At 41.0% G+C, this 13329-nt stretch overlaps 1 protein-coding gene across 1 annotated transcript; it reads left to right on the top strand.

Moving 5' to 3' along the window:
- The first annotated feature begins 4 nt into the window (after positions 1 to 4).
- On the top strand, positions 5 to 1306 carry LOC121635175 (snaclec coagulation factor IX-binding protein subunit A-like). The gene is made up of 6 exons (XM_041978261.1): positions 5 to 20; positions 85 to 126; positions 362 to 453; positions 758 to 883; positions 982 to 1081; positions 1236 to 1306. The coding sequence occupies exons 1-6, from the start codon at positions 5 to 7 to the stop codon at positions 1304 to 1306; spliced, it is 447 nt and encodes a 148-aa protein (XP_041834195.1).
- The last annotated feature ends 12023 nt before the right edge of the window (positions 1307 to 13329 follow it).

A 13329-nucleotide genomic window follows, 5' to 3' on the forward strand; every position in this document is an offset into this window, starting at 1 on the left:
TGAAATGTCTGATCTAGTGGGTGTAGAACATCTCCGCTTATCCAGCATCAATATGTTAAGGACTATTTTTCTCTGCTTGTGCAGCCCAGCCTGAACCTGAACCTGAGGAGGAAGCAGTTCCTGAACGTACGTCACTTTTAGTCCAACCTTTTTTTGTTCTCTCATGAGTGAAGTTGTCACGTCTAAAAGTAAAAACATCATTCAAACACATCTCTCTGTGCTCGCTGGCATTAATGTGTGTATCTGTCTCAGGCTGCACAGCAACGTTCTCTACTGGAGGTTTAGAAGAAGATGAGAGTGTATGAGTAGATGAAAGTCCTCGGCTGAAATCTAGTCTGTCTCCTCTCCTCTGTCCCTGCAGTTCAGTTTAACTTCTGTCCGAACTTCTGGCAACCACATGAATCTCTCTGCTTCAAGTTGATCAGCATTCCCAAGTCCTGGCACGAAGCGGAGGTGATGCAGCTGCTCATGTTGGAGCTTTTCTTTGTATCAGGAAGCTCAGAACGTCCCATCCACACATGATGGATGAAACATCTTCTGATTCCTGACTTGTTTTTTTCTTCCTGTCTCATGAGCTTTGCTAATCTCCATAGAAACCACAAACCATCATCCACATGTTTCCATTTCATTTCCCACCTTCTTTAACTGATGTCGACTCTGTCGATCAGTCAGTGTTCAGGTTGCTTGTTGTGTGTATAGCTGATGTGGTGCGTGAAAACAGCTTAAAACGTCTCTCTGTCCCTTATCTGTGCAACAGGAGTACTGCAATAGTCAGGGGGGCCACCTGGCCTCAGTCACAAACAGCATGCAGTACAACTTCCTCCAGGGAATGGCTCTGAACTACCACCAGAGCGTAGCGTGGCTTGGAGGCTTCTACCTGCAGGTCAGCATTAGGATGATCCCTCCTCAGTCAGTCCAGATACGAGAAGACATGTAGAGACTCAGAAACATTTCCTCATGTGGATGCTCTTTGTCTCTCAGGACCGCTGGATGTGGATCGATCGCAAGAGTTTCCATTACTCCAACTGGTACTCTCAGGCCAGCCCAAGCAGCAACTCCTGCATGTATTTACGCTCTAATAGTAAGTCCCATCAATACCTGAACAGCTTATAACACTGAACCTCCTTTTCTCACAGAATTCAACACAATTTAACACAATTATCTGTCATGTTGGTTGAAATGATAATTTATACTTGTCTTAAACTTGTCTTCTCTTTCTCTGTTTCACGTTTCAGCCGGCTGGAGTAACACTAACTGTAACGGTAAATACGCCTTCATTTGCGTGAAGAACCCGTTCGGCTGTTAGCATGGAGGCTAAATACCTGCAGCCTTGGGACGGACCAGCTGACTTTTCTGTTTCTGTTTAAATGTTTTTAGTGTTGACATGTTTAAGAGAATAAAATGTTTTATTACTATTCAGAGACTCAGTTGTGATGATTCTTAATGAAACCTTGTGATCATCTTTTAATAGTTCGTTGAGACGTTCATGTAGACATGCAGCTCAGAAGAACACTTCCTTCACTCGTCCGCTGGTAAAGCCAGTTATTGCTCATGTTGCTTCTATGTTCTCACTGCTTCTCACCAACTGGTCTTCTAGAGATTTTACTAGAACACTGCAACAAGTTGTTAACATTGCAGGTGATTGTGATTACACATGCCACCACTCCAGAATATTGGTGGATCAAGGACAGTCTTTGGCACTTGGACAAGTCCGTGTCCAAGTTTCTATAGAGCAACAATCCATTAATCAATTCATCCAATGGTTAATCCATCTAGTTATCCATACCAATGATTAGCTCTGCTTCAGGGAGAACATGTTGGAAAGCAGAAAGTAAATGGAGGATTTCTTATAGAACTGCATTTGAACATTACATGAAGCATCGTTGTCATTGCAGTTACAGATTTAGTTCAGGAAGGATGTTAGTTTATGCAGCTCCTCCATAATGAACCCTAAAAATCAGCTTTAAATCTTCACATGTGGACCCAACCAATCAGAACTAAGCCCAGAGTGAAAGATTGATTGGTGATTGATTGGTTGGTCGGTCGGTCGGTTGGTTGGTTTGGTTGGTTGGTCGGTCGGTCGGTCGGTCGGTCGGTCGGTCGGTTGGTTGGTTTGGTTGGTTGGTTGGTCGGTTGGTTGGTTGGTTGGTTTGGTTGGTTGGTCGGTCGGTTGGTCGGTTGGTTGGTTGGTTGGTTTGGTTGGTTGGTCAGTCGGTTGGTCGGTTGGTTGGTTGGATGGTCGGTCGGTTGGTTGGTTGGTCATTCGGTCAGGTGCTTGATTGACAAACAAACAAAAAAGACAACACAAAAGTTTAAAAGGAGTGGGAGGGAACATAAGAGCATCTAATCCCACTCCACAACATAACATGGTTGTTGTCTTAAAAGATGTAATAATGACTAAGAAAGCAGAGACAGACTGGAGATTTCTGAGAAAATAAAAAAGAGCTTGACAAACACGTGTCTTTAGTTTCAGTCAAACCTTTCCACTTCCTGTCCATCTGACATGTGGAAACTCAGACACACACAGTGGGTTAGCGTCAAAGCTCTGCAGACAGACGGGAGGCTGCAAAGAATCACTGGATGTTCTTTAGTTGAATTCTCTTCACCCAGCAACTGGCACACAAACACACACACATTTCTTATCTTCCTCACTCCTCGCTTCGACTTCCAAATTCATCCATCTTAACTTCATCCCACTATTAAACAGATGGGCTCTGGAGGAGGAGTTCATACATTTATGGTGTCCCACCGTCACTCAGTCAACTTCCTGTTTAAGGGATTAGTCGTCACAATGAGCAACAAAAAGAAAGGCACGAACCTTTGCTAGGTTTCTTGGATGTATATTCTCAGCCTCTCTGTGGCCTTTGATGTGCATCCCTCACTTTTTACCCTCTCTGTGTGTGTGTCCTCGAAGTTGGAAGTGACCTCAGGATTGTGTGTGTTTAAGCACACCAGCCATTTTCCGTGTTTAAATGTTGTATTTAGAGCTTTCTATGTGTGTGTGTGTGCAGTCAGTGTGGCTCCAGGCCCTCGTGCGTCAGAGGGCCTTTCTCTTTCTGTGGCCCCTGAGCAAACATATTAAGAACTACCTTATCACCGCTTATACAGCCAAGGCCACACACACACACACAACACATTAAATACACCCCTAAACACACATACCACACTCACAAAAAGATAGCTTTGACACCAAACGCACAAAGCTCAACGCCAAACTCCCCAAATGTCACCAATCCAGTCAATGGAAGGGGGCGGGACCAGAAGAAGCTCGTCTAAGTCATTGGTTGGCGCTCAGTTTCCCGTCAGACATCTTGGGCCGAACTGGGGTTTATAAAGGCAGCATTTGTCAGCTGTGTTAGGAAAAGAAACAAGCTCTTGACAAGCCTTCTTCCAGAGGCGCATCCATGGAATACGATCCGAAAGACTCTCTTTGCTCTGCAGATTAAATCAAAGATATGATTGGACATGTGTTGGGAAGACATGCAGCTAAAGTAGACGAATACCAGTGTCTGGCTGGAAAACAACTTTCTCAACTATTAGTCTTTCTTGTGTATTTATGATACTTGAGTACTTAGAGTAATTCAGAACTAGAGTCAGAAGATCAGAGAAGTGGGTGTCTAAAAAGAGATTTAATTCCAACGACTTGAGTTTAACCTCAGCTAATATCTACACCATCTGTGTAATATCACCTGGAAGTGTTGGATAAATGAGCTGAGTGTCAGGTGACACAACACAGACCTAGAACTTGTGGAGCAGAAAACTTCAAAAGACTGGCTTCACAGTTGCTGATCTACATCACATTCTCCTCTTCTCTACAATAGTCACAATGCTTAACACCGCAGGAGTACTGTCTGGGACAACCTTCATGATGATGATCCTTCTTGAGATGCAAGTGGATGCTGCACCCACTGAGAGAGGTAAAGAAACGGTTGACAAAACCAACCAGTCATCACAGACACTGACTGTTCTTAGATAACCAGAGACACAACGACGCTTTAAATCTGAACCAGCTGTTTGTTTGTCCAGTGCTGCCACCACACAGAACATTTACAGTGTGATTATATACACAAATCATAAAGTTCTGTATGATCGATTTTTTCACAATATTTAGAATCACAGATAAAACAGGAAAACAATTATGGCTGAAATAAGGGCTTAAACTCAGTGGTTGGAGATCAGAAACAGTATTTGTTGGCATGATCTGAGGTGCACCTGAACTTGACTTCTGATTTCCTCTCTTCATGAAGAAAATGCTTTTTCAACTTTGACACCTCTCAGTCAAATAAACAGTCAGGACCGGATCAGATCAGCATGTCTAACAGCAAATAATCAATGGTCAAATCAGTATTTATATACACTAGAAACAGGTGCTTTTGCTGTTTTCTTACTAGTGGACAATTTCTTACTTTTACTGGTTTTCATCCAGCAATCCAATAATCAATCATCCAATAATTCATCCACCCAATGATCCATCCGTCCGATGTTTTATCCATTCAGTGATTCATTCATCCAATGATGATCCACCCACCCAGTGATCTGTTCATCCAATAATCCATCCTTCTATTAATTCATTTATCCAATGTTTCTTCCATTTAATAATTCATCCATCCACTGATCCGTCAAATGATCCATCCATCCAATATTTTATACAGATAATCAGTGCCAGTTCAGAAAGCAAATGTCCTCTACATTGGGAAATAGAAAGCTAGACAATGGAAATTAGATTTTTCACTTTACCGTATGCTTTAATTTGCTCATGTCAAAGATGTTGAAACCACAAAGAAAACATCCAAAATATAATGTGTGTGTGTGTATGTATATATATATATATATATATATATATATATATATATATATATATATATAAACTAACTTTCTACAGATTTATGCATTTATATGAGAAAAATATTTACAAAAATAAAATAAAAAAAAGTAATAAACCCAGAAATAAGACAGAAAAATTATCTATTTTTCTTATTTTTTTCTGCTGAAAGCACCATGATAACAATCTGACAGATTTATAACAACACAACTGCTGTTTTTCAGACTTTATGCTTCAGTGTCAGTTGCTTACAATCCTTCCTTTCTTACAAAACTATCGCACCATTATGCACACATGTAAATGCAATCCATACAATTCTTATGTCACAGCTCAACGTCTCATAGCAACTCTTCTAGTAACCAGTAAAACGGTGGAATCCCTCCAAAATAGCATGTGTGTGTTTAAGAGTGATGTCATGTGCATGCACAGGCTGCACTGAGGAAGGCTGAAGAATCTGACGACTCAAACCAACAATAATCTGTTTCTTCAAAAAGAATTTTTCCTCGGCAATGACTGAATCAGCCAATAATTACATAAACTAATCAAACATTACTTTGTTTGTCTACCAGGTTTTCTGAAACCATCAGCATCTCTTCCGAGTCTTAGCCAGGATTCAGCACTGCATCCCAGCCAATTCATGAAACGCTGGCTTCTGAGCACCAAAACAGGTGGATTAGGTGGAGCAAAAAGCACTGATAAAACCACTGCAGGCGCCATCACTGCTGGCATCAGGTCAGGCAAAGGCCGGGTCAGCACAGGCACAGATGGTCCAGATAAACAAGCCAAGATGCTGAAGATGATCTCTGCCTTGGAGGAGCTGCACAGGACATTTAGCAGCACCCTGAGCTCCCAGATCACCATCATGTCACGAGGTGATTATGCCATCTTTTCTACTTTATACTGATGAAGATCAGCAGGACTGGAAGCTTCCCACTGAAACGCTAACACTTTGTTTTGTCTTTCATTTCAGCAGGCGGCAGAAATCCAGGCAGAAAAAATAAAGGGGTAAGTTCCTGAAAACATCAGAAGTCAATTCTGAGCCCTCTGCTGCCTCAGTTGAGCTTTTTCTCTTCTAATGATACGACACAAAGGGCTTTCAGGGTCAGTTTGACACATGGACAGACTTTTCAAAGGTTTTAACCCTTTAGGTGCCAGAGTTTTTCAAAGAAAAATTTCAATTTTTACTTCAAGAATTCAAAAGGCTGTAGCTTGGGAGGGGTTAGAGATGGATGCATACAGTAAATGAGAAAACGGTTGAATATGAACATGAGTTTATAATGGGAGTAAATTTATTCATCTCTTCTGCATATTTACTGAGAATAGGCAAATAGCTGACAAAGTTCTTAATCAATAGTGGAAAAAGTGTTTGTGTGAATTCTTACTGTAATTTCCTCGGTATCACTGACAACAGCTACGTTTACATGGATAAATATTTCTTCTATCTGACTGACATCAGTCTGATCATGGAAGCTGGATAAAGTGATTCAATCGGTTGTATGGACACGATGGACAGATTTAATATGATCGTAACACTTTTGACATGTCTAGTGCTCCTAGTTCTGAAGCAGAAGGTTTTTTTTCTTTTTTTAACCTTTTGACTGTCAAAATGCTCAAAAGTTCTTAACTCTTTCAGTTTCTAACAAAAGCTTTGTATCTGGCACAGTCCATCTTTATCCAAGTCATCCCTGAAACTCATTATGTCACGTAACAACATACACCATCAGAATGAATGTAGACATGCTTATTTTTTCCTGCTGATCCGATAGTGACAAGGTAAACCGCCCCCCTCGTTTGGACTGAAGATTTTATCCAATCGAGGCTGATCGGATCAGCTGGCATGTTTACGTGACACATTTTCATCCTGATTGGACGTTTGTTTGGATCTGAAGTCATCTATGTAAACGCAGCTAATGACTGCATCCTCATCACGTCAGTAGGGTGTCTTTCAAACTCCATTTTCCTTAGAAACTTTGTGTAAACCCCAATCTATGAAGAAAGTGTTGGGAGTAAAAATACACTGTCTGCCATCTTGTAGTGGTAACATGTCTAGGTTCTCTCTCTGGGGATATGGCCTGTTTCATTCAGTTGTGTTGCTTAGTGCAATATTGCTACTTAGAGCGTTAAAACCATAACACACCAGCATCGAACGACGTACCACTCTTTTTATGTTTTGTCATATTTCCCCACGTTGTCAGCACTATAACACAGGCTGCTCTGCATAGTTTGTCAACGTTGCCCTCGTTTCAAGCATCACCGATTTAGACATAAGACCTCGCCATATACTGAGACATGGGAGAAGGCAAAATAAAACCAAGACCATGCAAGTAAAAAGAATGATGGCAGCAACACATCTGTAAAAAGTAGTTCCAGGGTGATGTTTAGCATCGTGTAGCATCCTCTCTTCTTCTAACATCTGTCTGGAAACATTTGGGAAGTGAGGAGACCAGTTGCTGGAGTTTTAGGAGAGGGATGTTGACCCATTCTGGTCTGATGCAGGATTCTAGCTGCTCTACAGTCCTGGATCTTGGTTGCTGGATTTCTGCTTCCATGATGCTCCAGATGTTTTGTACTGGTGAAAGGTCTGGACTGCAGGCAGGCCAGTTCAGCAGCCGGACTCTTCTCCTGTGAAGCCATGCTGCTGTGATGGATGCAGGATGTGGTTCAGGATTATCTTGCTGAAATCTGCAAGGTCTTCCCTGAAAGAGACGTTGTCTGGATGGGTGCAGATGTTGTTCTAAAACCTCCATGTACTTTTCAGCATTGATGGAGCTTCACAGATGTGGAAGCTGCCTACACCCTCCTGATTCTCTGAATCTTATACTTTGAAGATCTTCAAGGTCTTCCCAATTTTACATTTCAGGGGCAAAATTGTTTGACTCCAACATTTGCTGTTGTCTGCTACCTGTAGACCAAAACAAAGTGTCATGAGCCACACCTCCCTCGACCTCTTCCCCCACTCGCCTTGTTCACAAACAAAAGTACAAACACACGGAGCAAAACACCATCATGTTGTGGAACATGTCGAAGTAACTTTTAATGTTTAAGTTATTAATTATTGTCCTGGAGAAGAGCTGTTTCTGAGTCAAACTGTAGCGTCTTCAGCTCTTGCAGTTCTCTCTTCTTTGGAAATATAAGGCCAGTGTTAACCCAGGTTATGTCCCGTTCTTTATCCAACATCTTCACCAGCAACCATTGTTGTTTTAGAGGGAATGTTGGATCCTGGTCGTCTTCAGGTGAACATTTCGTTCTACTCTCTGCCATTTTGCTTCGAAAATATGTGCTGCCGTTGCTCGTTGGCTGAAGCTTTTTATAGGGAGGGAGGGCAGAGGGCTCCGAGAGGAGGGAGGAGGCGGCGATTCACATGAACGGCCATGAGGGTGTGGCCGAACCAGCCGGTGAACATGGATCATCCCAAAGAGGCGGGGTGTGATGTCTCTAGGTGAAATTACACCTTTAGTTTTTCACATAACCGTTTTCTAATTCCTTAAATCTAGAAATGATGGATTTCAGCTTATTGTCAGTTTAAGGATAATAATCATAGTTCTCTGTCCAACTTTCCATCTGAGAGACTCTGCCTCTCTGAAATGCTCCTTTTATACTCATGTTACTGACTTGTTGCTAATTAATCTAATTAGTTGTCAAATGTTCCTCCACCCTAACCCAGATTAGGATGATAAAATGTCTCGGTTTTAACATCTAATATGTTGTGTTTGTTCCATTGGGAATTTAAATGTGTATTTAAGAGATTTGCAAATCGTTAAATTCAGTTTGTAATTACATTATACACAACATCCCAACTCTTTTGGAAGGGTGGTTGTATTATGGAGCTGTTCATTTATGTCAAGGAGGCTGAAATGCTTCCTGTTGGTGCTAATGATGGCACTTAAATCTTGTGACACGATGCACCACATCAGGAAGATTTCATACAGATATATGACTAATGGAACAATCAGTTCACAAGCAGAGACATTACACACAGATAACTGTGAGACAGTCTAGGAGATTATTAATGGTGTTTTGAAACTGTGAAAATGTGATGCACGTTCTTCTCTTCTTGACTCAGCATCACCTTTTTAATGTGGTTTATTGCTCTGTCATGTGCTTCAGGCTCTTCTCCCAAAATAATTTCTGTAAAACAGGGAGATGTGTTTCATTATTCACATGCAGTGATGATAGAACAGTATGAACCCTACATGTTGGTGGAGATGTTCATGCTGTTGTTGTTGCTGTGGTGGAAGCTTCCTGCTGCAGAGGGAGGGGTAAAACCGACCACTGCGACCCTCTCAGCGGTTGATAGCACCGCCTCCAGAGCCAGCGCTGAAGTGGGCGGCCCGAGCCTGACCGGTAGAAACCTCAGGAAGTCCCTGTCGACGCCGACCAAGAAGACCAACAAAAGAGGTGAAGATGTCCTCATTCAGCCATAATCCAGTGCTGTATTTTCCCCACGTGTAAATCATGTTTAGTAAACCTCAGGGTTAAAAACTGTTGTCTATCTTTGGTGCTTTCAGCCCATCTGGTTGACCTTTCAGGTGCAGTAATACTCTGATGGTCTGGAAATGAATCATTAATACTTCTGTTTCTCCCACAGTGTGTTTCTGGAAGTACTGCTCCCAGAACTGACTGGCTTCCAGCCAACACCGACTACTCCATTCTGGTTTCTCCTGCTATCATCTCCTCCCATCTTCAGCCCAAACTGGGCTTTCAGATTCATCTCATTGTCCTAAAGAAAAACCATTTTTCTCTGTAAACACGTGGCTGGAGGTGTCCAGCCAACAGTGAGTCCAGATCAGCTGAGTGCTGGGTTTATTTATGGTCTGGTGACATTCAAACATTAGAATAAATGGGTTCAGATAGCTACAGAGGTGTTCTCATTCCTGTAAGCATCTTGTAAATGGCTTGATTGAGTCCATCTGTGTTAGTATCCATCCATCTGTCAGCCTTCCTTCCGGTCCTCTGCCTCAGTTTTAACCTCTGAGTGCTGGGAGACGGTTGCCATGACATCAGAAGCCCTGTGTTGCCCCACTAGACCGGCGCCAGCCTTGACTCAGACCTTTTCATTTGCTCATTAATTAACAAGATTGACCAAGCAGAGATGACGATGTGTGCTCATGGCCTGGGCACATGAACCAACACACCTATTAACACTTCACTTGTCCATCAGAAGACAGACACTCGTCAGTTTTGTATTTGTGTGCCAACTTTCAAATAAAGTTCATCTCTAGCAAAATGTGACAATAAAGGGATTTTATTTATCTATTCTTCTAGTTTTCCGTCATGGAGGAAAACTCAAACGTGAACTTTCAGTTGCAGTTTTGTGAAATTTTGTGTACAAAAACCTGAGTGGTTGGTTAGTTTTAACAACTTCCTGTGCATCAGTGCTGATTTGTAACATCCCTTCAGCATATTTCACAGGTTTGTTCGAGGAATGTTTAATGTCACACATTGTAAAAAAATGAAAAAAAAAAACGTTAAAAAGCAGAAATATTCCGGCAGCTAATCGTAAAATAAGATTATACAATGACAATGCAATCTATACGTCTCCTTTTACATGTTTGATGAAAGATGTTGGCACATGTAATAATATTATTTATGATTAACTTTTAGGCCAGTACCGTATGTATCCTCTATAACAGTGTAAATAAATTTACATGTAAATAACAGTATAAACAGTAAAGAACTTGAATTTAGTTGTAAAAATAATATTTTAGTGAACTTATGATAAATTTGAAAAAGTATTATAACAGTCTTTTTTGTAAAATAATAATAAATTTTCTTTTGAGAAATTACATTTTTTTTTTGTTTTGACATTTACAGGTTTTTCCTGCTTTTTTTTGTTTTTTTGTTTTGTTTTACATAAGATGTAAATGTGTTGTTTGTTTCCATAATCGTATCCATATTTCCCCGTATTTAAGTAATACAGGAAATAACTGTGAAATAATACAGAAAAATGTATTAGACCTCGTTATCTAAAGATATTTGCTCCTGTACGGTCATGAAGGAAGAAGTCAGTCATTCACCTCCTGAGCTGCAGAAACGTGTTTTAAACTCCACGGTGAGTTAAAAGTTTGTGATGTGTGACTTTAACCAGCCTTATTAGTCTCACTGGAGGATGAGGAGCAGGACATTCCTCCTCTGGATGTTTCCACCGTAACCGAGTTGCCAGTGTTTGCCGTCTGGGAGTGTAAACTCAGGATCATCAGTGTCCGCAGAGGTCGCCATCAGTGTTGCCACGGTGATGACTGAGTGTGTCTACACACGCTCGTGGGTATACATGTTAAATATACTTGGTCTGTAATTAACAGACATTTGATTTCTTTAAACAAGAGTCGTCATGAGACTAATTCTGTTTATTTAACCATCTGCATAAAGACTTAAACGTAAGGACTCTTAAATAGTGTGGCAGACATTTGTAATTGCAATAAAAAATCAATGTTAGCTGATTTTTTTTTTAATTGAAACCTTTTAAGAAACTTTGGGGATTTCTTTTCAAGCACAGGTGCAACACAAGAGTTTTTTCAAAGCAAAAGTTAAACTCAGAGTGTAGAAAATTAAAACAACACTTATATTAAAGAGAAAAAAATGTCTATGTCCCATTTCCAAACTGGATAGGAAGCTGGAAACCAGAAGCTCTGCCTACCTTTCCTGGTGCAGGAAATTCTGGAGAGCAGATGCACTCTGAGAACAGCGCTCCTCTGATCAGGAAACATTTTGTTTTGGCCATTTGATCACTTTCAGTCATTCAGTTCTTAATATTTGGGACCTCTACAGTTTGTTATTGTCATAACTCCAAATAATTTGTCATGTTTTCAGAACCAGGAGAAGATTTTTCAAATTGGTCAAATTATTGCAGGTATTATGAGACGGCAGGTAAGAAGGTGGGTGATGGTGAATCATGCCAATCACTGGTCAGTAAGCAACCACAACTCTCTATATTATACTAAAATTCAAACCAAAGTCCTGCCAGCTAACAGCTAACACCTGCTAGTACCTGGGTAACAGCCACAGTCTATCTGGACTGGGTTGAGTGGGTAAGAGGGTGACGGTACCTGGGAAGCAGCTTGACCTCCCCCAGCTTCTCGCTTGACTCTGACCAGGTGGACGGCGCTGAGGACCCAGTCCTGGTGGCTAGCAGCTAGTGCCTGGGAAGCAGCCACCAGCCAGGATGCTCCATAGCTTGTGTTAGCTTCTCATTTCATCCATTTCTCACAGCACATAATAAATAGTTGCTCATTTCTACTCTGGAATAGTCTGGAGATTTTATTACTACTTTTAAAATGGTCAGAGTGAATAGCATACATGCTCTAGCTGGGGTGTTCAAGGTGATGATGGTGAATCTTGAAAGCACATTACTCCAGATGCTAGTCTGCAAGCTGCCACAACTCATAAACTGGGGTAATATTTAACTGGTTTTGAGCATGACATCATCTTAAATCCATCTCAAACCCAAGGAAGCAGCTACTTCCCAGTATCTTCTCATAGCTTCATCTGTTCCTCTCATGCTACGTTGCTTTCCAGTTCCACCCTGCAACAGTTGGGAATTGTTACATGTGCATGCAAAAATTTCTACTTTTAAAATAGCCGTAGTGTATAACATGCCCTCTCTAGCTGGGATGCACTGGTTAGATGATCAGACCATAGAAGGAAATCCAGAAACTATGACATAATAGTGGCCAAGTTGCTAAGCAAAAGCCTCCCGAGGTGGCTTTTCTTTGAAATAAATCATTTTAGATTGCAAAAAAATTAATTACTTTTCTTTTTTGACACCAAAATCAAAGTAAAAAGTTATACAAACTATTATCCGTTTTCACCGCCGTAGATGGAGGAATCCAACTGCTCGGTATCTATGGATACAGGTGAAAACAAACATATTCTCTTACACAAAACTGTTTCACTCAAACTGGTCTCTCAGATCATGTCCTCAAAGAGAGGTTTGCCTTGATGCCCTCTGGGAGGTGCTATCTCGCTCCTATCATGAAAAGAAATGGCAATCATTTTATTACCTCCACAAAGATGGAGGTCATGTTTTTGGGGGGGTTGTTCTATCTGTCTGTTGGCAACATAACTCAAAAAATTATGGACAGATTTCAGACAATTTTAGAAATGGAATAAAGGAAGAAGCGATTAGATTTGGGGGGTTTTCCGGATCAGCGTCTGTATCCAGGAATATTTTTAGTTTTTTTTTTATTGTGGGGATATTCAGGTAATTTAAAGGTCTTTCTTCTCAGGGTTCTTTCATCTCAGGAATGTTTCCAGAGTGCGACAGTTCCTCTCTCAGGCCAATGCAGAGACACTGAGCCATGCTTTTATCACCTGTAGGATAAATATTGTAAAGGCCTTTTTTTCTGGTCTTTCTAAAAAATTCTATAACTCCCACACAGCTTTTATAAAACTCAACTGCTCGACTGCTGACAACGACCAGAAAGAGAGTTCATATTATACCAGTATTAAATACTCTGCTTTGGCGTTTTGCTTGCCTCCAAACTGATTTTAAAATAGCTCCTAACAGT

This window comes from Melanotaenia boesemani, chromosome 24 (assembly GCF_017639745.1).
Source record: "Melanotaenia boesemani isolate fMelBoe1 chromosome 24, fMelBoe1.pri, whole genome shotgun sequence".
NCBI classification, from domain to species: Eukaryota; Metazoa; Chordata; class Actinopteri; order Atheriniformes; family Melanotaeniidae; genus Melanotaenia; species Melanotaenia boesemani.

What these genes read in the sequence shown, in the direction of transcription:
- LOC121635175 (XM_041978261.1), top strand. An exon ending in GGAGGAAGCAGTTCCTGAAC is followed by an intron (nt 127 to 361) that starts GTACGTCACTTT and finishes CTGTCCCTGCAG; the next exon opens with TTCAGTTTAACTTCTGTCCG. An exon ending in AGTCCTGGCACGAAGCGGAG is followed by an intron (nt 454 to 757) that starts GTGATGCAGCTG and finishes TCTGTGCAACAG; the next exon opens with GAGTACTGCAATAGTCAGGG.